The sequence below is a fragment of the Phodopus roborovskii genome, unplaced genomic scaffold, assembly GCF_943737965.1.
Source record: "Phodopus roborovskii unplaced genomic scaffold, PHOROB, whole genome shotgun sequence".
NCBI lineage: Eukaryota > Metazoa > Chordata > Mammalia > Rodentia > Cricetidae > Phodopus > Phodopus roborovskii.
In genome coordinates, this window is record NW_026126517.1 from 41,816,906 (window position 1) to 41,839,245 (window position 22,340).

Here is a 22,340-nt window from a genome sequence, read left to right on the forward strand (position 1 = left end):
GCAGTGAGAGACCCTGTCTCAGAAACACAGGGTCGTTCCAGGACTGCCAGGAACATATAGAGAGACTCGATCTGAAAACAAAACACCACGAGATGGCCAGTGCCTGAGGAGGAATACCAACCTACCAAGCCGCCAAGTGCCCTCTGACCTCCACACACATGTGCTCCATGCGCACACATATGCACCCTCACGAACAAAATGAGCTGCAAAGAGCCACACTCCTGGGATAGGATGACTTAGAAAACCTAGAATAGGCCCATCTCCCACCCTCCTGCTGGGGTCTACAGTTCAGTAGATGCAGCTGGAGGTCTGTGGCAGGGACTGCCCTTATGGAGAGCCTCTTCTGTGTGGGGGCCCTGCAGCATTCTCCACAAGCTCACATGGCTGTACACCTCCTGGGGGCCCTGGGCTCGCCGTTTGCCATCTTCCTGGTTCTTTCTGTGGAACACAAGACTCCTGTTGCTTGAATTGCATCAGCTCTGCCTCCCAGGATTGGCGTGTGCCCTAATTTTGTGTGAGGCTTTGCAATAGGGAAGATGCAATTGCTGTTCTTAAGAATATTTGGGAGGGCTGGAGAGATGGCTCCGTGGTTAAGAGCATTTGTTACTCTACCAGAAGACCTGAGTTCTGTTCCCAGCACCTGCATGGTGACTTATAGCTGTCTCTTCCTGGTGATCTAACACTTTCTGACACACATGCAAACATGCAGACAAAACACTCAGACACAGATAAAATAAATATCTAAAGATATTTTTAAAGAATCTTTGAAAAAATATTTGGGGGAGAGGACAGATGTGGTGACATACACTTTTAATTCCAGCACTGGGAGACAGAGGCAGGTAGATCTCTGAGTTTGACCCACCTTGGTCAACATAAGTTCCAGGCCAGCCAAGACTACATAATGAGGCCCTGCCTCAAAAAAGCAAAGAACCCCCAAACAACAACAAAAATAACAATAAAAAACTGAGTTGGACCGTGGTGGTGTATACCATTAATCCCAGCACTTGGGAGGCAGAGGCAGTCAGATCTCTGTGAGTTCAAGGCCAGCCTGGTCTACAAAACTAGATCTAAGACAGTCAGGAATGTTACACAGAAAACCCCTGTGGGATATTTGCCTAGCATACAGGAAGCCCTGAGATCTCTTCCCAGCAACAAATAAAGCGGGTGTGTTGTCTGACACTCACCTCTAATCCCAGCACTTGTGAGGTAGAGGCAGGAGAATCACATGTTAAAAGTCATCCTGAGCTGCTACAAATTGTGTTTGAGGCTAGCCTGAGCTACATGAGACCATGTCTCAAAAAACAAAAATGTTCTTGGAAAACAAAAAGAGCTATTCCCTAATCCATCCACCCTGCATTTCCTCACATGGCCTGGAGGAGCTGTGGGACGGCCACCACACAAGAGCTATTTTTCCTGCTGCCTCGTGGCTAAGGTAGCCTTCGTGGCTGCAAGTAACTGCCTAGTAGCCCACCCTGCAGCTGCTCCATGCTGCCCATGTTGATGGGAACGCCATTGCTTAAGGCTTTTTCGTCAGCCAGTTTGCTTTTAATGGGGGATTAGTTCCACAGCTTTAATACTGCTTGTCTGAAGGTCCCAAGCCACTACAGGAAACTCAAATTAGGCTTTTGGGAATGGCATAGTTAAGTACCTTATGCTGTCCTCAGATGGCTCAGTTCAATATTTAAGCCAGTCTGTGGTTCATCTCTCCTAATGAAAAAAAGTCCCAAGGCTGTCTCAGCCTTGTGCCAAACTAGGAGGCAGAGACAGTTGGGGAGGTAAAGATTACAGTGTCATTGGTGACTTGGTGGTTGTGAAGGGCACGAGGTTCACTAGTGATATTACTCAAAGACACCATGGGTAAGGAGGCCTTACTTTCCCAGAACCAGACACACAGAGCGTTCCAGCCAGGGTTCACTTACCAGCCAAGTCTGTCCTGCCAATGGCCACAAGGCCCTCAAACAGTGCTTTGCTAGGGTTCTTTCCAGCTGTGACCACACCATGCAGCCAGGTGAGCAGCATCCGGTGCCCATGCTCCTGGTAGCTCCTGGTTCCTGAAGATGAGGAGAGTAGAGACCACCATGGCACCTTCCCTGAACATGCATATGCTGCCCTCTACTGCATCCTAAATGCACCCAGCAGGAAAGAGGCCTTTCTCTGCTATTTGTGGCTTGGGTTGGAAGTTAGGGTTAGGGTACAGCATCTCAGATGGGGTGGGTGGATGACTAGTGTCTCAGGCCAAAGAACTTCCACAGCCTCAGGTTTTCTCTGAGGCATCTACTTGCCTACTCTTAAAAAAAAAAAAAAAAAAAAAAAAAAAAAAGACTTATGCCTTCAAGGTACTAGGTCCCCAATTATATGCTTCATCTCTAACAGACCATGACTTGGGCACATGTTGGATCTAATATACAGATGAAAAAACAGCCTAGTGGGAGGCAGCTGGCCATGGTTTTGCCCCAACTGTTTCATGGTTCTCAGCCTTAAATGTTCATTAGAAATCTCTGAAATTTCTCTCTACTTTTGGCCCACCTATTGACAATACATAGTGTTTATATACTTTGTCCTGCAATTTATTTCATCCTGTACTTAACCATTTCACTCAGTTATCAATTCTGTTTTTTGTCTGACTCTTCTGAGCTTCCTTATATATAGGAATTATACCATTTGAAATGAAGAACTTGTTCTTTTTCAGTGTTTATGTTCTCTCTCTCTGTGGGTGTGTGATGTATGAGTGTGTGTGCATATGGTGTGTGCATCTGTGCCCTTGCATATGGAGGCCAAAGGGGGGGACATTGAGTGTCCTGCTCTGTCAGCCTTCCTCTTACTCCCTTGAGATAGGGTCTCGCTGAAGCTGAGGTTTGCTGTGTTTGGCTAGGCTGGCTATCAAGCCCTAATGACCCTTCTTTATCTGCACATCCCAGTACTGAGGCTAGAGGTGCGCGGAGCCATGCCCAGCCTCTCATGAGTGCCATGGTCTGAGGCTAGAGGTGCGCGGAGCCATGCCCAGCCTCTCACGAGTGCCATGGTCTGAGGCTAGAGGTGCGCGGAGCCATGCCCAGCCTCTCACGAGTGCCATGGTCTGAGGCTAGAGGTGCGCGGAGCCATGCCCAGCCTCTCACGAGTGCCATGGTTTGAAGTCAGGTCCTCACATATGCACTCTGAGTGCTCTTACCAGCCAAGTCATTGCCCCAACATCACATTCTGTATTTCTGCTTCCTTTTCATGCCTCTGTACCAGGGTCTAAATGTCTAAACTCATGTCAAATAAGAGGGACAACAATGGCCTCTCTTTTTTTCCACAAGGCGTGACATTAGCAGAGTGTATAAACTGTGGGTATGGGTTCCAGCTGGTTCTGCAAAATTCAAGGTCACAAAGGGGGTAGATAAGGAGGCATAGCCTGTGTGAGCAGCCAGGCAGTAGAGTGGGGCTGGTTGTGGGTTGCACAAGCTTCTTTCCCCAGCAGCACAGAACTCAGAACTCATCTCACATGCCCCCGCCCACTGGCTGCCCTGGTGTAGGGCAGGATAAGGCGGTACCTGTCCACTGTTGCTCAATGGCGCAGATATGAGCCTCCGTGAACTCCCAGGAAGATGCCAGTTTCTTCCACTCGTTGGGTCTCAGATACCGGGAGGCCAGTCGCCAAAGCACTGAGCGGAGAGGCTGGGTTTCCTGCCGATGGTCCTGCTTAAAGGTCAAGTTCTTCCTAGCAGGGTCACTGGTGTCCCTGCATGAAAGGTGGTCCTGTGGGGCAGACCCCAAAAGAGCAGGAGCTGTCTGGGACCTGCATCATGATCTTAGGTGGCAGAGCCTGGGAACCTGAATCAGCATGGGTCTGTGGCTCCCTATCTGTCATCCCGTCTGGTTCTTGCCTTGACCGTTGAACACCACACCATTCCTCCATCTAGAACTTATCTCCCTGACTTTCTACCCATCACCATAGTCACTATTCCACCTCCTCCACAAAGCCTTTGGCCAGAGACCTCTTGGTTTTCACATTTCTTTATCACTCATGAAGTTTACATATTCAAACCAATTCATTCCTTGGCCACGATCTCACCAGCACAGAATTGAGTCTTCCTTGTTTCAATATGTCTGGGTACTTTCCCATCTCTATGTCCTCACAATCTTAGAAATAGGGTCCCTAAAATCAGTTGAGGGTAGGACTGAAAGCCAGCTCCATGCACAGCCAAGCCTTTCCAACAGAAAGATGAATGGAGGTGGTACCTTCTCCCATCTGTAGAAACGGTCAGCTTTGATGATCATGTCCACCAGGCTGACGTGGTTGCTGCGGGCGGCCACTGCCAGGGCTGTTTTTCCTTGCTGCAAAGAAAAGGCAGAGGGACCTGGAGTTCCTACAGGGTGGTGCAGGGTGCTTTTAGACTTACTGTTATTCCACCAGCCATCTCTGGTTTCATCAGGACTAACTGTGCCTAGAACTGGGCTGGAGAAACGGCTCGGAAAGTAAGAGCACTTGCCACTCTACCATGAGGACCAGTTTGGATCCCAGCACCCACACTGGGTGGTTGACAAACACCTGAAACTCCAGCTCCAAGGAATCTGGCACCTCTCCTGATTACCAAAGACACACACTGTTCTGGCCTCCATGGGTACCCAAACACACAAGCACACACAGTCACACAAATTTAGACATACACAAGCCTAGAAGGGTGGTTCTCAACCTTCCTAATGCGGTGGTGACCCTTTAATATGGTTCTTCATGCTGTGGTGACCCCCCCCAAGCATACATTGTTACTTCATAACTGTAATTTTGCTATTATTATGAATTGTAAAGGAAATATCTGATTTGGTACCCTCATGGGGGTCACAACCCAGAGGTTGAGAACCACTGGCCTAGAGCTTATCAAGCAGCCTTCATTTAGTCTTCAACCCTACATTTGACATGAAGTTCCTACTCTCATTTCTCAGATAAAGAAATCAGAGCACAGAGATGACAGAGGCCATCCTGCCACATCTACCTACCAATCCCTAGGCTGTAGGCCTCCCACACAGCCAATCGCCTTCAGTCAGGGGTCTGCGGTGAGATGGGAAGCGTCTCTTTACATGCAGCCAGCTTCCTGGGTTCAGCTCAAAGCAGTGAGCTCTTCCCAAATCTGGCCTGAATATGGCCCCCAATTCTGACCTTCACCTTTCTGGCTGACCTTGTGGAGTGACATGTAAGTGCCCACTTCTCCAAATCTGTGACCTCTGATCTCACCCCACACCTTCAGCTTTCTTGAGGCCTCCAGCCATCTAAGGAAGGAGCCACCCTGAGGCACAGCAAACTGGGGAGCTACCCCAAATTCTGTTGAGTGTGCAGGGAGGTGTTAGGCCTTGTGAGGCTGGCTGGTCCTGTTACCCCTGCCACCTACCACATGACTTACAGGGCAGTAAGGTGAAACAGAAAGCAACCACAGCACAAGCAGATGGCTGGGCCACAGCTGAGGGTGTCCTGGAGACAGAGTTCTGAGTCACAAGGGAGGGCCTAAGCACTATGAAAGCCAGAGTGAGGCATTGTCTCTTCAAGTGAAAGCTTAAAGGAGGGGCTGCTTAGAGCAGAGGTACCTTATCTCTCAGGCTTAAGTCGACTCCAGCAAGGAGGAGTATCTCTGCTACGTCCTGCCAGGCATGCTCAGCAGCGAGGTGGAGAGGAGTCTGCTGCCTCTGGAGAGAAGATGGGGGGAAAGTAAAGCACTCAGAAAGCATACAGGGGCCATGCATGGTGGTGCATGCCTTTAATCCCAGCACTCTTGAGGCAGAGGCACTGTGAGTTCAAGGCCAACCTGGTCTACATAGTGGGTTTCCAGGACAGCCAGGACTACACAAAGACCCTGTCTCAAAAAAAAAAAAAAAAAAAAAAAAAAAAAAAAAAAAAAGAGAGAGAGAGAGAGACAGTAAAATAAATAGGGCTTGGTGGTTAAGAGTAGGCATTGTTCTTGCAGAAGATCCTAGTTGAATTCCCAGCGCCCACATGGGATAGCACACAGCTGCCTGTAGCTCCAACTCCAGCAGATCTAATGCTCTCCTGACCTCCCAGGACACCTGTACCCATGGAGCATATACGCACAGGTGGCATATACTCACACACTCATGTGCACACACAAACACATGAATTTTAAAAGCCAACAATCTTCAAAAGCTAAAAAAGGGGAATTGACTTTTCAACTCTAGGCCATGCTGGGAGACCCCTGGGTCTGAATGGCTTCTGCAGTCACTTACAACGTCCGTGGCATCCAGATCACTATGGGCATCTATGAGGAGCTGGACCAGGCCAGGGAGGTTGTGCCTCACAGCAAGGTGTATAGGAGCAGTGCCCTGCTATGGGAGAGACATGGAGATCAGTCAGTAAGTCCCTCCCAGGACTGCAGATTGGGGGTGGGGTGGCATTAACTTGGCCATTGTAGGCTCTCAAACAATACAGGTGACCTGAGGCAGGCACAGCCACAGGGCTTGGAAATGAAGACCTAAAACTGACCCATAAGGAGGGTGGCAGTTTTCATGCCAGGTTAGCGGTCCTGCTGTGCCAGCCTTGGGCATATGTACATAGTACATTTAAAAGGCATCAAAGAGAAATAAATGAATATTTTGTAATATATACCTCCTTATTTACATAATGATTTTATATATATGTATATATACATACATACATACATACATACATACATACACACACACATACATACACACACACATACATATATATGCTCTGTAGACCAAGCTGTCCAGGAACTCACAGACATGCACCTGCCTCTGCCTCCCCAGTGTTGGGATTATGGAATTAAAGGTGTGTGCCACCAACACCACAGCACACAGGTTCTTTATTTCTCTCTTTCAGTCTCTGTCTCTCTCTCTCTCATTCACACACACACACACACACACACACACACACACACTTTCTGTGTACCTCTCTCTGTCTCTCTCCATTTTCTGTCTTTGTTTCTCCCACACACACTATTTCTCTCTTTCTCTGTGTGTGCCTCTCTCTCTGTCTCTCAATGTCCTCTCCCTGTCCCTTTTTCTCTCCACCCTCTGCCTCTAGCAAACTGATTTATTAAGCAAAACTGAGAAGACTCCCGAGATAGGAGGATCTGGGTTTTCTGATAACAAAATCTGCCTTGACCACGGGATTACACAGTCCCTGGTGATTTCTAATAGAGAAAGAGTTAACACCTGGCTGGTGAGACGGCCCGGTTGGTAAAGTATTTGATCATGAAAGCGTGAGGACCTGAGTTCAGATCCCGTGCACACCTGGGAGCCCAGTGTTGGGGGAGAAAGGCCAGATGGACCCTGCTGACAAAACAGTAAGGTCAGGAGTGACTGAAAGACATCTAATGCTTCCCCCTGGCCTTTCCATGTGTACACACACACACACACACACACACACACAGAGAGAGAGAGAGAGAGAGAGAGAGAGAGAGAGAGAGCATGATAGCATACACAACAGAGAAAGAATATAACTAAGTGCTAAGTGGCTGGGTCTACAAAAATTAAAGATTACCGGGTGTAGCTAGTTCAGCTTGGAGTCCAGTCAAACTTGGTTTCAAGCCTGTTCCTGACAAGCCATCAGAAATGAAATACCACTATTCCTTTAGTTCCTGCCCCACCCCAACCACTAGGGACAGAAAGTGCCTAGCTCTCCCTTCTGTGCTTAATTAATGCAATTATGGAAGAGTGCAGTGTGGATCCCTTCAATCCAGGCCCAACACTTACCTTGTCAGCCACGTTTGTGCACCCGCCTGCCTCGATGAGTATCTGGGACACATCCTCAGAGCCACCAAGGGCTGCGTAGTGGAGGCAGCTCAGCTTTTTCTGGAGAGAAACAGCCATCAGGGCACTATCCCAAGGACCTCTCATGTGACAGACACCAAGACTCATATTCTACTCAAGTCTCATCAATGATTTGCCCAGGCCAAGTGACTGGTAAAGAGCCCATTGTGGCCTTTACTACAATGACTTGCCCTAGGCCACACAGCTAAGCCACGGAGAAGCCAAGACCCAGGATGATTGCCTTAAAGCCTCTATTTACAGAACATTTAGGAGTCTGGCTGACATATTATGACTCAGTAGCTAGGGAAATCACCCATCTCAGGAGGGCTGGCTACCTGGGTGAGGGCATTGACGTTGCTCCCAGCCCTGAGGAGAAGCCTCACACAGTCTGTGTGGGTCCCTTTGGCAGCTTCATGCAAAGCAGTCAGACCCTCCTGAAACACACAGGGAAAGGAATGGAGACTGGGAAGCTTGAAGCCAGGCCTGGAGTTAAGGACACACACCTCTACCCTGGCCCCTTGAGTTCTTGCCTACTAGTGAGGACAAAGGACTTGCTTACCTATGGCTTCGAACCTGCACTGATGGTCTCACTCTGTAGAATGCACATGACATGCTGACCTCATCAACACCTCTGTCCATATTCTGCTTGACCTTTAACCCATGGCACCCTGCCTAATCTAGTCCCTCCTATGTCAGAAAGCCACCCCCGACCATTCGGACAGTGGTAATTTCCCATGGTGTGTTTATTGTGTGGTGTGTGTGTGTGTGTGTGTGTGTGTGTGTGTGTGTGTGTTTCGAGACATGGTATCTTTATGTAGCCTTGCCTGTCTTAGAACTACTTGATCTATAGACCAAGCCAGCCTCAAATTCAGAGATCCACCTGCCTCTGCCTCCCCAGTGCTGGGATTAAAGGTGTGTACCGCCATGCCTGCTGTACTTCTCATGTTTTGACAACCCTGTTCAGCCAGGTCCCTGGGGCTGCTGCTCGCTTCCTCCTGGTGGGTGTCAGTGTGAGAACGTGGCTAAGTTTCTACACTGCACCACGGGGGGGGGGGGGGGGCTCCTCAACGGGAGCCAGCCAGCATCTCATCGGTCTGTGTCCCCAGCTGCTGACGCACCGTGTTCTGTTCTTCCAGGTCTAGCCCAATGTCCACAAGTCTCTGTAGCACAGCTACGTGGCCCTGGCTGGCAGCCAGGTGCAGGGCCGTGTTCCCCTCCTGCAGGAAGAAGACTGCTTGAAGGGCTCACAGATGACAGAGTCCCCAGATTTCAGCATGTCACAGATAGCATTTTACATTAAGACCCAGAGTGACATGCCCAGGGTTACAGAACAGCTTCGTGCCTGTCACTACCAAAAGCCACAACCAGGGCATTCATTCCCAAGGCCCAAGTCCTGCATGTACTCCTGCTCCTTATGATTCAAGGCAGGTGGTGTTACTTTAAAAATGAAGAAAGGTCTGGGGATGTGGCTCAGTTTGTAGAGTGACTGCCCAGCATGCACAAAGCCCTTGTTCAATCCCCAGGACTATAAAAGCCAGGCGTGGCAGCCCTACTATACAGCCATTGCTCAGGAGATGGGACAGGAGGACAAGTCCCAGATCATGTTCCGATACATCCTGAGCTTGAAGCCAGCCTGGACTCTATGAGACTGTCTTAAAGAAAGAAAGGGCTGGGCAGTGGTGGGCACGCCGTTAGTCCCAGCACTCGGGAGGCAGAGGCAGGTGGATCTCTGTGAGTTCAAGACCAGCCTGGTCTACAAGAGCTAGTTCCAGGATAGCCTCCAAAGTCAGAAAAACCCTGTCTCAAAAAACAAAAATAAATAAATAAATAAGTACGAGAAAAAGAAGAGATGTCATCTTGGACACTCACACCCCACCAGTGCCCATGTGGGCTAACATGCCCACTAGAAGAGCATCAGACACATGACACATTCTGGCCTTTAGGGGCCTTCCCCCTAGCAGAACTCCAGTCAGAGGTAGGCTGTAGGAAGCTGGAGAGGTGGCTCAGTGGTTAAGAGCACTTGCTCTTCCAGAGGACCTAGGTTCAATTCCCAGCACCTACTTGGTAGCTCACAACCATCTGACACCTCTTCTGACCTCTAAAGAAACCAAAAATTCATACACATTAAAAAAAGAAAGAAAGAAAAGAAACCTGAAAAATGCTGGGCGGTGGTGCACATCTTTAATCCCAGCACTCAAGAGGCAGAGGCAAGCGGATCTCTGTGAGTTCCTGGACAGGCTCCAAAGCTACAGAGAAATTCTGTCTCAAAAAAACAAAATAAACAACGACAACCACAAAAGAAAGAAAGGAAGGAAGGAAGGAAGGAAGGAAGGAAGGAAGGAAGAAAAGACAAAACAAACCCTGAAAGAGGAAAAATAAAAAGTAGCCTCTAGAAGGTGCCAGGGCCAAGAAGGTTCAGGGAGTGCTGCAGCCTGGCCAGGGGTTTTAGGGTGTCTCTCAGTCACAGTACCTTGTCTTTGACACTGTGGTCACAGCCAGAGCCCACGAGGAAGTCCAGAGCGTCCAGCTGTCCATGCTCAGCAGCTCTGTGAAAGGCTGTTCTTCCCAGCTGACCAGATGGTGAGAGACAGTGAGCCTCCTCATGCTGTTAGTGCACACACTTACCCTGCCCCTGGCCTGGGCTTCCTCGCCTCTCCGTACTTGTGGCAGCCTCTCCCACCCCATTCTCCCTGCCATTCAGCCTCTCTATTGGGAGGAGATCCTCCTCTTCCTCCTCCTCCTCCAGTCCTTCAGTGACTCACTGCTGCCATGAAGAAGGAGCCCTCAGGTTTGAGACAGATCTCCATGGAGACCTCAGACCCTTTGACTTCCCCTCTCATGAGTCCAGACGGCCAGAAATCACACATTCAGACCTCTTTCCTGCCTTTAAAGTTCCAAGGATGCTTTCCACCCCTTCCCAATTACTCTTCCTCCCAACTGCCCCCTTCTCCAGGAAGCAGGAAACAGGCTCCTTTCTCTTAACCTGGTCTAGTCCTTGATGGAAGGAAGGATCATTCATGCTCTGTTTTCATCCTGCCCAACGTGTGCCTGTCATGGACCTCCAGGGACACTCAAGGTAGAATACGGTTTTCCTAGCTGATCAAAGAATTCACTCCAGGTGTGCAGTATCCTAGGAGAGCCTGAGCCAATAGGACACATCCAGTAATGCCCCAACTAACAGGGTACACCCAGTGAGGTCCCAGCCAATGGGAGCGTTGAATAGCCTTGCATGGGTCTTACCTTGTCTGCATGGTCCAAGGCCACATCCTCTAGGTCTTCCATGACAAAGGCCAGCACAGGCATGTGGCCTTTCTGAGCTGCACAATGCAGTAAGGTCAGGCCATCCTGGAAACAAGTCCAAAGGGGGCCCCCAGAGTCTGTGAAGGACCCCTCCTCTTATACTACCTGTCTCCCAGCACACAGCTCCCATGGCAACAATCCCGTCAAGGATGAACAGAGCCCATGTATGACCCAGCAAGGCAGCCAGCAGTCAGGATGCCAGAAGTCAAAAGTGTGGCTCCATGCTCATCAGCTCTGGTTCAGGACCAGTTGTCTTCACCTCTCTGAGTCTGCATTTATACACAGACTGCCTCAGTGCAAGTCAGAGCACAGGAAAAGTATTTATGTGTCTCTAGCTGGCCTGGAACTCATAGAGATCCTCCTGCCTCTGCCTCCTGAGTGTTGGGATTAAAGGTTTGCACCACCATGCCCAACTAGGAAACATTTTATAAACAGAAAGTGATTTCAAACTGTAAGGTCACACAGCACTTGCAGTCCCAAGAACATCCCACAGAGCAACTGTGTGAGAATTCTAGGTGCCAACCTCCTTCATACAGCTAGAGAGATGCCTCAGCAGTTAAAAGCAGGCTTCTCTTCCAGAGTGTCCAGGTTCAATTCCCAGCACCACATCAAATGGCTCACAAATGCTTGTAAGTCCAGTTCCAGGGGATCTGATGTCCTTGGGCTCTTACACACACACACACACACACACAGAGAGAGAGAGAGAGAGAGAGAGAGAGAGAGAGAGAGAGAGAGACAGAGAGAGAGAGAGAGAGAGAGAGAGAACCAGTAACTAGTAACTCTGTGTACGTTTACTAAGACCTAACCTCCCAGGGAGAACAAAGGCCAGATGCACAATGCTGGATCTGAAGTCAAGAGGCCTTTGAGAGGGAGGCAGAGCTAGGAAGAGAGCAGTTTCTGGAGTGACATTTTAAATGAAGGAGACTTGCAAAGGACTAATGACCCAGAACTCCCACCCTCCCACCCGTCTGATTAAGGTTGGAGTCCCTGGAGCACTATTTCAGAGATAGAGAGATGGCTCAGCCGTTAAGAGCACTTGTTACTATTGCAGAGGACCCAAGTTCCCAACACCCACATGGTGGTTCATAGCCATGCATAACCCCAGGGGATCCAACACATACATTCATGCAGGCAAAACATTCATACATGTAAAGAAAAGATTTTTTAAATGTATATGGGTGTGCTCTGCCCCACCGTTCCTTCCTTCGATGGCCAGAAGAGGGCAGCAGATCTTCCTGGATCTGGTTACAGGTTTGGTTATGAGCTTGGGTAAGGGAGGGCTGTGACCAGAGCCATCCCTCCGGCCCCCAGGAGCACTGTTTTTCAGTACTCATCATCCACTGCTGCAACCTAAGAATCACCAGAACGCTGGTCTACAACTTGATAGCTGTCAGATATCAGTGAGTCTAAATTTTAGGTCTGCGGCTTTCACTGTATGTAAATTCCAGGCATGCTGATTTAGAGGGAAATAAACAGCTGCTTGAAATTTACGTTGAAATATATATACATACACACACACACACACACACACATATATATATATATATATAATCACACACCAACAACAACAACAACTTTCATTCACAACAATCTCTTTATGGCAAATCTATCAAGACAGCTACCAGGTTCCCCAGGACTATTTAGCCCTAGACAGGAGGACCCTGAGTTTGAATCTCAGTGTCTTCTCGAGGTGCCCTCCCGAGGTCCCTCACTCAGGCTGGGACCCTATGACCTGTTGACACAGCAGCATCTGTGCTGAGCGCTGTCAAACATTCCTGCCACTGCTAAGCTCCTTCCTGGTTAGGTTTTTGTTTGGGGTTTTTTGTTTGTTTGTTTGTTTGTTTGTTTTATTTTTAACCTAGGGCCTCATGTGTACTAGGCAAGTGCTCTGACACTGAGCCATGTCCTTAGCCTCTAGATTCCCTTTGGCAACTGGTAAAGCCTATGAACCTTGTTCAGAATAACATTTACTTAAATATATACAGTAAATTATACAGGAAATGTTTAAATCAAGTATGCAGGCTTACAACTATATATGAGTTTTCTATTGCTGCTATAGCAAATCACTGGAAACCTTATGGCTCAAAACAACATCTAAACCTGATGGCAGGGGTGGCACACATCTCTGTGAGTTCGAGGCCAGCCTGATCTACAGAGTGAGTTCCAGGACAGCCTGGGTTACCCTGTCTCAGAAACAAAACAAAACAAAAACAAACAAAAAACATCTACCTGTCAGGTCTAAAAGAAACTTGGGACAACTGGCAAACTGTGCTGTGTTTTAGCATACCAAAGCCCTTGCTGACCTCCCCCTTCTCTCAACGTTGCAAGTCCCTGTTACAGGGATCCATGCTGGCTCTCAGCTCTTCTCATTCTACCCTACCCTAAACTCATGGGCTTCCCTTCCCCAGCTCTGATTACCGTAACCCTGCCATTTCAGCCATGCATTCTTTGACTCTTAGTGCTCTCTTGGCTTTTGATTCTCGCTTGGTCCTCCCTCCCTCTCTCCCTCTCCCTCCCTCCCTCCCTTCCTCCCTCTCTTCCTCCCACCCCTCACCCCCCATGGCCTAGTTCAGTCTACTGGCCATGCTTAGTCTACTACTTTCTCTCCTGGCTCTGGCCTTTTCCAGATACCTCTGGAATGGACATCTCATATCTGCAATAAAACCCTTCTCTTCGATTATACCTTGAAGCAGTCATGTCCTCACTTTATACACTTGCTGCTGAAACTCCCATTTTAAACACAACTCTCTTTGTTTAATTTGGTTTGTTTTGGATTTAAAGACAGGGGCCTAATGTTTAGCCCAAACTGGCGTAGAACTTCTAATCTTCCCGTCTCTACCCCCACAGTGCTGGGATTACAGGAGGAATGCACCATCATATCCAGACAGAGGTATTCACATGAAGTTCTGGGGATAAGGAATCTAAAATGGGGTTTGGGTGGATGGCTCAGTGGATATAGCCATTTGCATCCTGGCGATCTGAGTTTGATGAGGCACTACACTGTAGAATGAACACACACACACAGACACCACAAAATAAATAAATATAATTTTTAAAATTAAAGAATGCCTAAAATTGGTGGCAAGGCACATTTCTTTTAGAGGCTTGGGGAGAAGGTTAGGGTAGGGTTGCTGACCTGCCATGTGGGTGCTGGGGATTGAACTCCAGCCTCAGCTTCCTTTGTGCCCTCCCTTTTCCTGAGTGAACTACTGTGATCACAAGGGGCCCATGTGGATAATCCCGGGGAAAAAAAGACTTCCCATTTCAACATCTTATTTGCAAAATTACTTTTGTCAAGCCAGGCAAATCTCTGTGAGTTCGAGGCTAACCTGGTCTATAGAGCTAGTGCCAGGACAGCCTCCAGGACAGAGAGAAACCCTGTCTTGGGAAAAAAAAAAAAAAAAAAAAAAACTACTTTTGTTGTGTTGGATTCTGGGAGTTCACAGGTCTGAGATTAGAATAATGAACATCTTTGAGTGGTATTTGGTACCATGAAAGGAAACTGATTTTGACTAGGAATGGAGCCCAGTGGGTAGTGCTAGCCTCGAATGTGCAAAGCCCTGGGTTTTATCTCATCACAGAATAAACAAGGTGTGATGGCATCCCCAAACCTGGATGGCAGAGGCAAGAGGATCAAGGTCATCTTCTGCTACGTAAGGAGTTCAAGGCCAGCCTGGGTGTTCTGAATCCCAGTGGAGGCATTCGAGGCACCAAATTTGTGGGACTCTGCTCCCTTAAGTCACTCACACACCAAGTACTGAGGGAGGCCAGGTTCCTAAGGGGCCAGCACCCACCCAGCCTGGGACATTACACACACTGCAGCTCTTGCTTCTCACACCACTTTGAGGGAGGTAAGCTCACCCCACCCCCATTTCCAACCGGGAATCTGGCTTGGGTTATAAACCAATCCACCCAAGGTTTAAGAGTTTGTACTCATGGTTTTCCTCCACCTGAGGATGAGGAGGGCAGAGCCTGGCAGGAGGCCTAAGGAAGACCTCCTGTTCAGTGCATCTTCTCAGTCCCTGTCCAGGACTGGGCAGAACCCTGTTTGTAACTATGGAAATCAGCTGGCCAGACAGCTGGAGAATTTCCACCCCAGAGCAGGGAGGGGGGGATAACCAGATGAGAGACAATTTCCTGATGAAAATACTCCCTCCCTTTCTCCACCCTAGGAGGGGCTTCTGAGAGTTCAGCTCAGTGGGGCTGCAAGGTTCCAGAGGGCCAGGCTTGCTGCCACAGGCAGAAGCAGGTGGGAAATGGAAGGGAGACTCGAAGAAGCTGAGGGGCTGGGGCTGCCAGCTGAGGCCTTACCTTGCTCTCACAGTGGACCTTGGCCCCAGCATTGACGAGAAGCTGCACAATCTGCAAGTGGCCGAACCAGGCAGACAGGAGAAGTGCATTCATCCCAAACTAGGGGAGAGGACATGGGGAGGGGAGGAGAAAGGGAGGCTGCAGAGGAGTGGCTGTGTCCACATGGGCAAACCATTCATCTATAGGGGCCACTCAGTCCAGAGAGCCCCACTGCTGAAAGCACTTAAACACTAGAAAGTTTTGCTGGCTTTTTAAAAAGATTTATTTACTTTGTTTTATATGTGTGGGGGTTTTGCCTGTATATGTGCAAGTGTACCATATGTGTCTGGTGCCAGAGGAAGCCAGAAGAAGGTGACAGTTCCCCTGGAACTGGAGTTGCACATGCTTGTGGGCCACTGGTGGGTCCTCTGCAAGAGTAACAAGTCCTACAAACCACTGAGCCATCTCTGCAGACCCAGTTTCCTGGGGTTTTCTTGTTGTTTTTTGTTTGTTGGAGCCTGCCCTGGAACTCACTCTGTAGACCAGGCTGGCTTTGAACTCACAGAGATCCGCCTGCCTCTGTCTCCCGAGTGCTGGGATTAAAGGCGTGTGACGAAATACCCAGTGGTATTTATGTATTTATTTATTTATTTATTTATTTATTTATTTATTAGGTTAGTTTAAATTTAGTCTGGGGGCTAGGTGTGTAACTCGGTTGCCTAGCATGTATGAGGTCCTGGCTGTAATCCCCAAAACTTCATAAACTGGGCATGATGGTGACACCTGTAGTCCCAGCACTTAAGAGCACCAGGGAGTAGAGTCAGCAGGGACAGAAGTTCAAGGTCATCCTTGACTTTGAGGCCAGCTTGGGCTCCCTGAGACCTTCTCTCTACATATATTTTCTCCTTCCTCCTTCCTTCCCTCCTTTCCTCCCTTTCTTTCACTCCCTCCCCCCCTTAGCGAGGATAAAACCCAGGACCTCATGCAAGCTAGACAGTCACTCCGCAGCTGAGCCACATCTCTAGTCCTAAGTATCTTTTTGTTTGTTTGTTTGGTTGGTTTTGGTTTTTCAAGGCTGGGTTTCCCTGTGTAGCTCTGGAGTCTGTCCTAGAACTTACTCTGTAGACCAGGCTGGCCTTGAGCTCATAGAGATCTGCCTGTCTCTGCTTCCCAAGTGCTGGGATCAAAGGTGTGAGCCATCACCACCCGACTCTAAGCATCCATTTTTAAGAATGTCTGCATCAGGGGCTGGAGATATGGCTCTGTGGTTAAGAACTCTGACTGCTCTTCCAGAGGTCCTAGGTTCAATTCCCAGCACCCACATGGCAGCTCACAACTGTCTGTAACTCCAGTTCCAGGGAACTGATACCTTCACACCAATGCACATAAAATAAAGGTAAATAAGTTATTAAAAAAAAAAGAATGTCTGTATCAAATGGCACTTTCAGATTTACCCCTTCTCCTAAACCTGTGGAGGCAATTCTGTAGATCCTGTCTTTGGGGTTCCCTCCCTTTCAAGCAGAGTATAATCTATTGATTTGCCCAGTCTGCTCCAGGACAGTTTCTTAGCAAGTTCCTGTTCAGGTGCCAACCAGGGAAGAACCCCACAGCCTACCACAGGAGGCCCTCTTCTTGGTCCTTTTACTAAGCAGGCCATCATTGGTCCATGTGACTATTTGTTCTATGGTTTACCAATGTCCCTTATCACATGGTATGGTGAAGTACTGAAGATGTTCCCAGGGTTGAAGGGCCATTGTAACAGAGAGCACTTTCTTCCCCTGCCAGGGAAAACAGGATTGGTATCACCAATCCCGAAGACTGACTTGGGCCCAGCCTGCACCTAAGCATCTGCATGTCAGTGGCAAGCTCACCAATGATGACTTGTTCACAAGTCAGACAGAATGAGGGTGCTCTAGTCCCTGAGACAGGAAGACAGGCAGACACATGCTTATGCGCAGGTGTGTGCATGAATACCTGGGGGCACACATGTATGCACGTGCACACACACACACACACACACACACACACACACACACACACACACACACCTTCCTACCGAATCCACGTCGTCTACAGCAGCCCCATGCTCCAAGAGCAGCCGCACAGCCTGCTCATGCCCAGCACCTGCAGCCCAATGCAAGGCCACTCTGCCCACCTGCCGGGAGGAGAGGAAACTTGTCACTCCACAGGGCTGCCTGGCCTGCCCCCAGCACCCTCCCTACCATGTGGACAGCTGGCCTGCAGGGAGGAAGGGCTGTTGGTGGCTCTGGTGACCAGCTGGCTGGGGATCCAGCCCTTCTTGTGGTCCCTTTTCCCTGCTATGGTACAGCCAAAACAAATATTATAAGATACACTGACTGGACCCATCTGTCCCCGCCTGAATCTTCACAGCTCCCTCACTGCTCTTGGGGCAAACGCCTGAGCCTGAGCCTACAAGCCCCTGTGTGGCCTGGCACTGCCCCCCACTGCTTCTCAGAGGGGACAGATGGTTTCCAGCTCCAAATCTTCCTTCCTACTGGGAAGCCACATGTGACCTAAGACAGCTCTCAATGTCCCCAAGGGAAACAGAGTGTCTGGTTCTTCCCTCACAATGAGCAGAAAGGGCCAGACTGTCTGGCTCGCTCTCCACCACCCTGGGAGTTCATCCTGGTTTCTGGCCCTCGGTCCATCTGAGCAGGCTGAGCCCCCAGCCTCCTCTGTATAGTCCACTTCTCTCCGGCTCAGCTCATGAGAGGCAGCAAAGGAAAACACTACTTTTCAGTGCAATCATGGATGCCGGTCCTCCCTTCTCAGGGATTCTGCCAGACCATGCCCTCCACCTGAAACACTGTCCTTCACTTCACTCCATGGAGGTATCTGGGATACCTCCAGTGGGACAAAGCCCCTTGGACCTGTCCCTGTGCTTATGGGACAGTTTATCACCATGGGAATGAGATAGTTAGCATACTGTCTTTGCTACCCCACCAGACTCCATAAAGGCTGGGACCACGGCTGTCATGGGTTCTGCTCTGTTCTCATAAGGTATGCCCTTCATAAATTCTTAGTGAATGGATGAATAAGCCAGTGTTCGTGAGAGAATACACTTAATGAAGAAATCAATGAGTGTATGTGTAAATATAACTAGTGGATGGATGGATGGATGGATGGACAGATGGACAAACAGACAAAGCACTATCATACACTAGGCCATGCTTCCCTGCAGGTACTTACTTGTTCAGGAACTGAGACCAAAGCTTCAGTCACCAACCACATGCTGTGTGACCTAAAGTGAGCTGCCTCTGCCCCACTGCACCTGCCTTGAACTATACACAGGGCCACTAAGTCCTGCTCTCCTCACCTCTCCAGGACTGAATGGCAGCCATGAAGAAGCTTGATGGATGAGCGTTCTGAAAACCAGCACAGCAAACACACTCCTAGTTCTTGTTACTATTCCCACGCCTCCCAAGCTGGCTCTGAAGACTGAAGTCATACCCCTGCCACGTCACCCCAGAAAGTGTACCCTCTGCTGCAGTCAGGGATCCTGCACCCAATGCCTGCTAGTCACGCCTTAGTAAAGCATCCAAGAAGTTCCTCAGAGCCAGAAGTTCTGAGTCAGAGAGGGGTCACCCTGCTTGGTAGCTGGGCCTGTCTTCAGTGTCCACTTAGAAGACCGTCTTCTTCCTCTATCCTCTTCCCCAGCAGGGTCATGGACTCTGCTTTTCTGCCTGACCATTACACTCCCAGAATGGGCCAGTGCCTCCTGAAGCTGAACTCAACTCCTGCCTTACATACACTCCCCAGTGTCTGGAGTCTGGTCCCCCGAGGTCCCCAGAATCCTGCCCACATGTACCTCCCCACCTTTGTCTCTTAGATAGGCTTTCCAGATGGGCCACACAGCACACAGGTTCAAAGTCTGTCTGAACTTGCCAGAGCCTGGCTTAGAATCCTGACCCTTAGACCAGATCCTCCAATGAAGACAGAGCATGAGCCTGCATGCTGCCACCGCCCCCCCCCCAGGTCCATACCATGCACACAAACACACCTCTTCTGACACAGTGCCTTGTCCCACTGGGTGGCAGCACCATAGGGTACTCATACTTACATGATTTCTAGCCCTGATGTTAACCCTCTTCTCAAACAGCTCCTTCATCCTCCCCACCTGATTCCAGCGAGAGGCCTCATGGAGCTGTCTCTCCAGGAGAAGCACTGGGGAGGAAGGGGGATTTGGGGTGAGAGGAAGGGACCCCATACTGTTAGGGATGCACTTGGGGGAGGATGGAATTCATTCCCACTGGAGCCAGTGACTACCTTTGCGGAGACTCTATGCAGTGTAAGAGGCAGTGAAGATTTAGTGTAACACCCTGGGGAAGGCCAGAAGTAGGGTCTCCCATTTTTAGACATTCCTATTCATCATTTTCCCACCTCCTCTCTCCTTGCCCCTAAATTCTAACCCTATCACCTCTACCTCTGGGACCCACTCTGCTTTGTCTGGTATTCTCTCTCCTTCCTCAAAGCTCCTCCAGGCATAGGGAGAAAGCTTGGCTAAAGTGCTTACCTGGCAAGTGTGACACCCGAGTTCAGACCCCTAGAGCCCAATGTTTAAAAAGGAACCGGCAGGATGGGTCAGAGGGTAGAGATACTTGCTGCTAAGCCTGATCCCAAGACCTACACGGTAGAAGGAGGACATTTTCTTCTGCAAGTTGCCCTTTGACACCCACACGAGCACCCTGGTACAAACATACCTACACATACACAGAATAAATAAATAAACATGTACTTCAAAGATGGGTGAGCAGGTAAAGCACTTACTGCTCCTTCAGAAGATCTGAGTCCAGTTCCCAACACCCATGTTGGGCAGCTCACAACTGCCTGTCACTCTAGCTTCAGGGAATCCATGTGCTCTTCCGACCTCTGCAGGCACCCACACATACACACAAAAGAAACCAAAGTCTAAAAAGGAGGGAGGGGTAGTGAGACGGCTCAGACATTTGCCACCAAGCCTGACAACTGGAGCTCAGTCCCCAAGACCCACACAGTGAAAGGAAAGAACTGACCTGTCAAGTTATCCTCTGACCACTACAGGCACACCATGAGTGCCAGTGTGCATGAGCACATGTGTGCGCACACACACAAATAACTAAAGATAACAAACAAGGCGCATGCCTTTAATCCGAGCACTCAGAGGCAGAGGAAGGAAAATGTAGGCAAAACTACAGCCTGGTCTACATAGTAAGCTCCGGGAATACTCAGTGAGAATCTGTCTCAAAAAAAGAAAATCAATCAATTAATTAAAAAAGCAAAAGTCATAAAAGCAACACTTATGTTTAGTGGAGCCCAACACCCATTTCCCATTCATCTAAGCAGACAGTAACAGTTGGCTTCAGCATTTTGAACCCAGTGGGCAGGATATGGGGATTTGAGTCTGCACTCCAGGGTTCAGTGGTCAGGGCTCAGCCTGGGAAGCAGGGCTAAGTAAGAATCCTCAGAGGAGACAACAGCACAGTCCTCTTTCCTTCCAGAGGGCTCCCAGGAGAGCTGATGGCCATAGGCATGCCTTCCACACATCTAGGGAGCCTGTGTACATTCTGAAAGAGGTTCTGAAGTTCCTTATTTCACTCAGGGCTGGAGCTGACCATAGCACCTCTTTTCTAGGTCCTGGTTCCTCCTTTGATATGATGTTCACACCCCATTTTATTTTGGGCAAACTGGGATCTTTAGGTTTTTTGGGGGGAGGGGTTTGTTTTGTTTTTGTTTGTTGTTGGTGGTGGTAGTGGTTAACAGGGTCTCATGTTGTAGCCCAGGCTGGCCTTGAACTCCCTATGTAGACAAGAATGGAAGATGATGTTGAATTCCTGATCCTCCTGCCTCTACTTCCCCAGTACTAGGATTACAGATGTGTACCACCGTGTCAGATTTGACATTGCTTGTAAGATGGAACCCAAGGCCTTGTGCATATTAAACAAGCATGCTACCCGCTGAACTGCGCCGCTATCCTGATTCAGCATCTCTACATTTCTGCTGTTACACAGTCACATGACTCATCCTGTCCCTCAGCTTTCTCATCTGATAAATGGAGATGACAGTAGGCCTTACCCCACATGGTCACAAAGGTAGAAGACGACAGGCCTGTCACACAAAGCAAGTTATTAACAAGGATCGCTGTCACTCCTGGCTTGCTGTGCCCGGGGCACCCTGAATCCCAGATGTGCGGGCGCTGTGCCCTACGCCTGTGCAACATTCCTCCTAGAGCCACAGAGAAGCCCAGCCTCTCCCTGGGCCGCCCATTGTGAACACGGGGTCTCCCCACGGGCCTCAGGCCCCTACGGTGTCCACCCGCCCTCTGCACCGGGACTCACGGCCGTGGGTCTCCCAAACCAGCTCCTCCTCCATCCCGCTGCTCCTCTCGTGCAGGGCGCGTGGCCGCTGGGGCGAGGAGTGCGCGGAGCCAGGAACGCGCAGAGTAAGGGAGCGGGCGGCAGAGGCTTTGCATCTCTCTGTAGATCCAGCCTGCTGTCAGCGCAGCTGTGGTCTGATCTGCTCACTCATACCACACCTACAGCTCCCATTCCTGCTGTGCCTTTAAGCTGCTCTAGGTTCCCTGCTTGCAATTCCCCTGGGACCTCCCAGCGTTGATGTCTCGACAGGCCTTCTGGATTCTTCAGTCCTCACTATCCTACCAAGCCTGCATACATAATATGACTGGTCAGATGTATTTACTTTCAGAAAAAACAACACACACACACACACACACACACACACACAAAAAAAAAAAAAAACAGATTACAACGACAATGGGATATCCATTACACAACTTGGATTGGCCAAAAACAAACACGACACAACAAAACAAACAAACAACAAAAACAGAAAGAGAGAGAGAATGAATTCTGGACGATGCCAGATGTCAGGGCAGAAGGTGCAGCTGTCCCAGCTAAAGTGCTCTGCCGGTGACAGCAACCTGAGGCCGGCATCCTGGAATTCAGTCTGGCACTAAGGGAAGAAATACTTCT

The 22,340-nt window shown here is 49.4% G+C and overlaps 1 protein-coding gene across 1 annotated transcript; it reads right to left on the bottom strand.

Annotated features, from left to right (window-relative positions):
• Positions 1 to 206: 206 nt before the first annotated feature.
• On the bottom strand, positions 207 to 21,806 carry Ankdd1a (ankyrin repeat and death domain containing 1A). Its single transcript, XM_051197786.1, has 15 exons — positions 21,687 to 21,806; positions 19,433 to 19,536; positions 17,408 to 17,506; positions 15,373 to 15,471; positions 11,002 to 11,106; positions 10,232 to 10,330; positions 8,880 to 8,978; positions 8,097 to 8,195; positions 7,705 to 7,803; positions 6,214 to 6,312; positions 5,560 to 5,658; positions 4,222 to 4,317; positions 3,534 to 3,738; positions 1,920 to 2,051; positions 207 to 438 (listed from the first exon to the last, which is right to left on the bottom strand). Exons 1-15 carry the CDS (start codon positions 21,718 to 21,720, stop codon positions 377 to 379), a joined length of 1,530 nt encoding a protein of 509 aa, XP_051053743.1. The 5' UTR covers positions 21,721 to 21,806; the 3' UTR covers positions 207 to 376.
• Between the last annotated feature and the right edge of the window lie 534 nt (positions 21,807 to 22,340).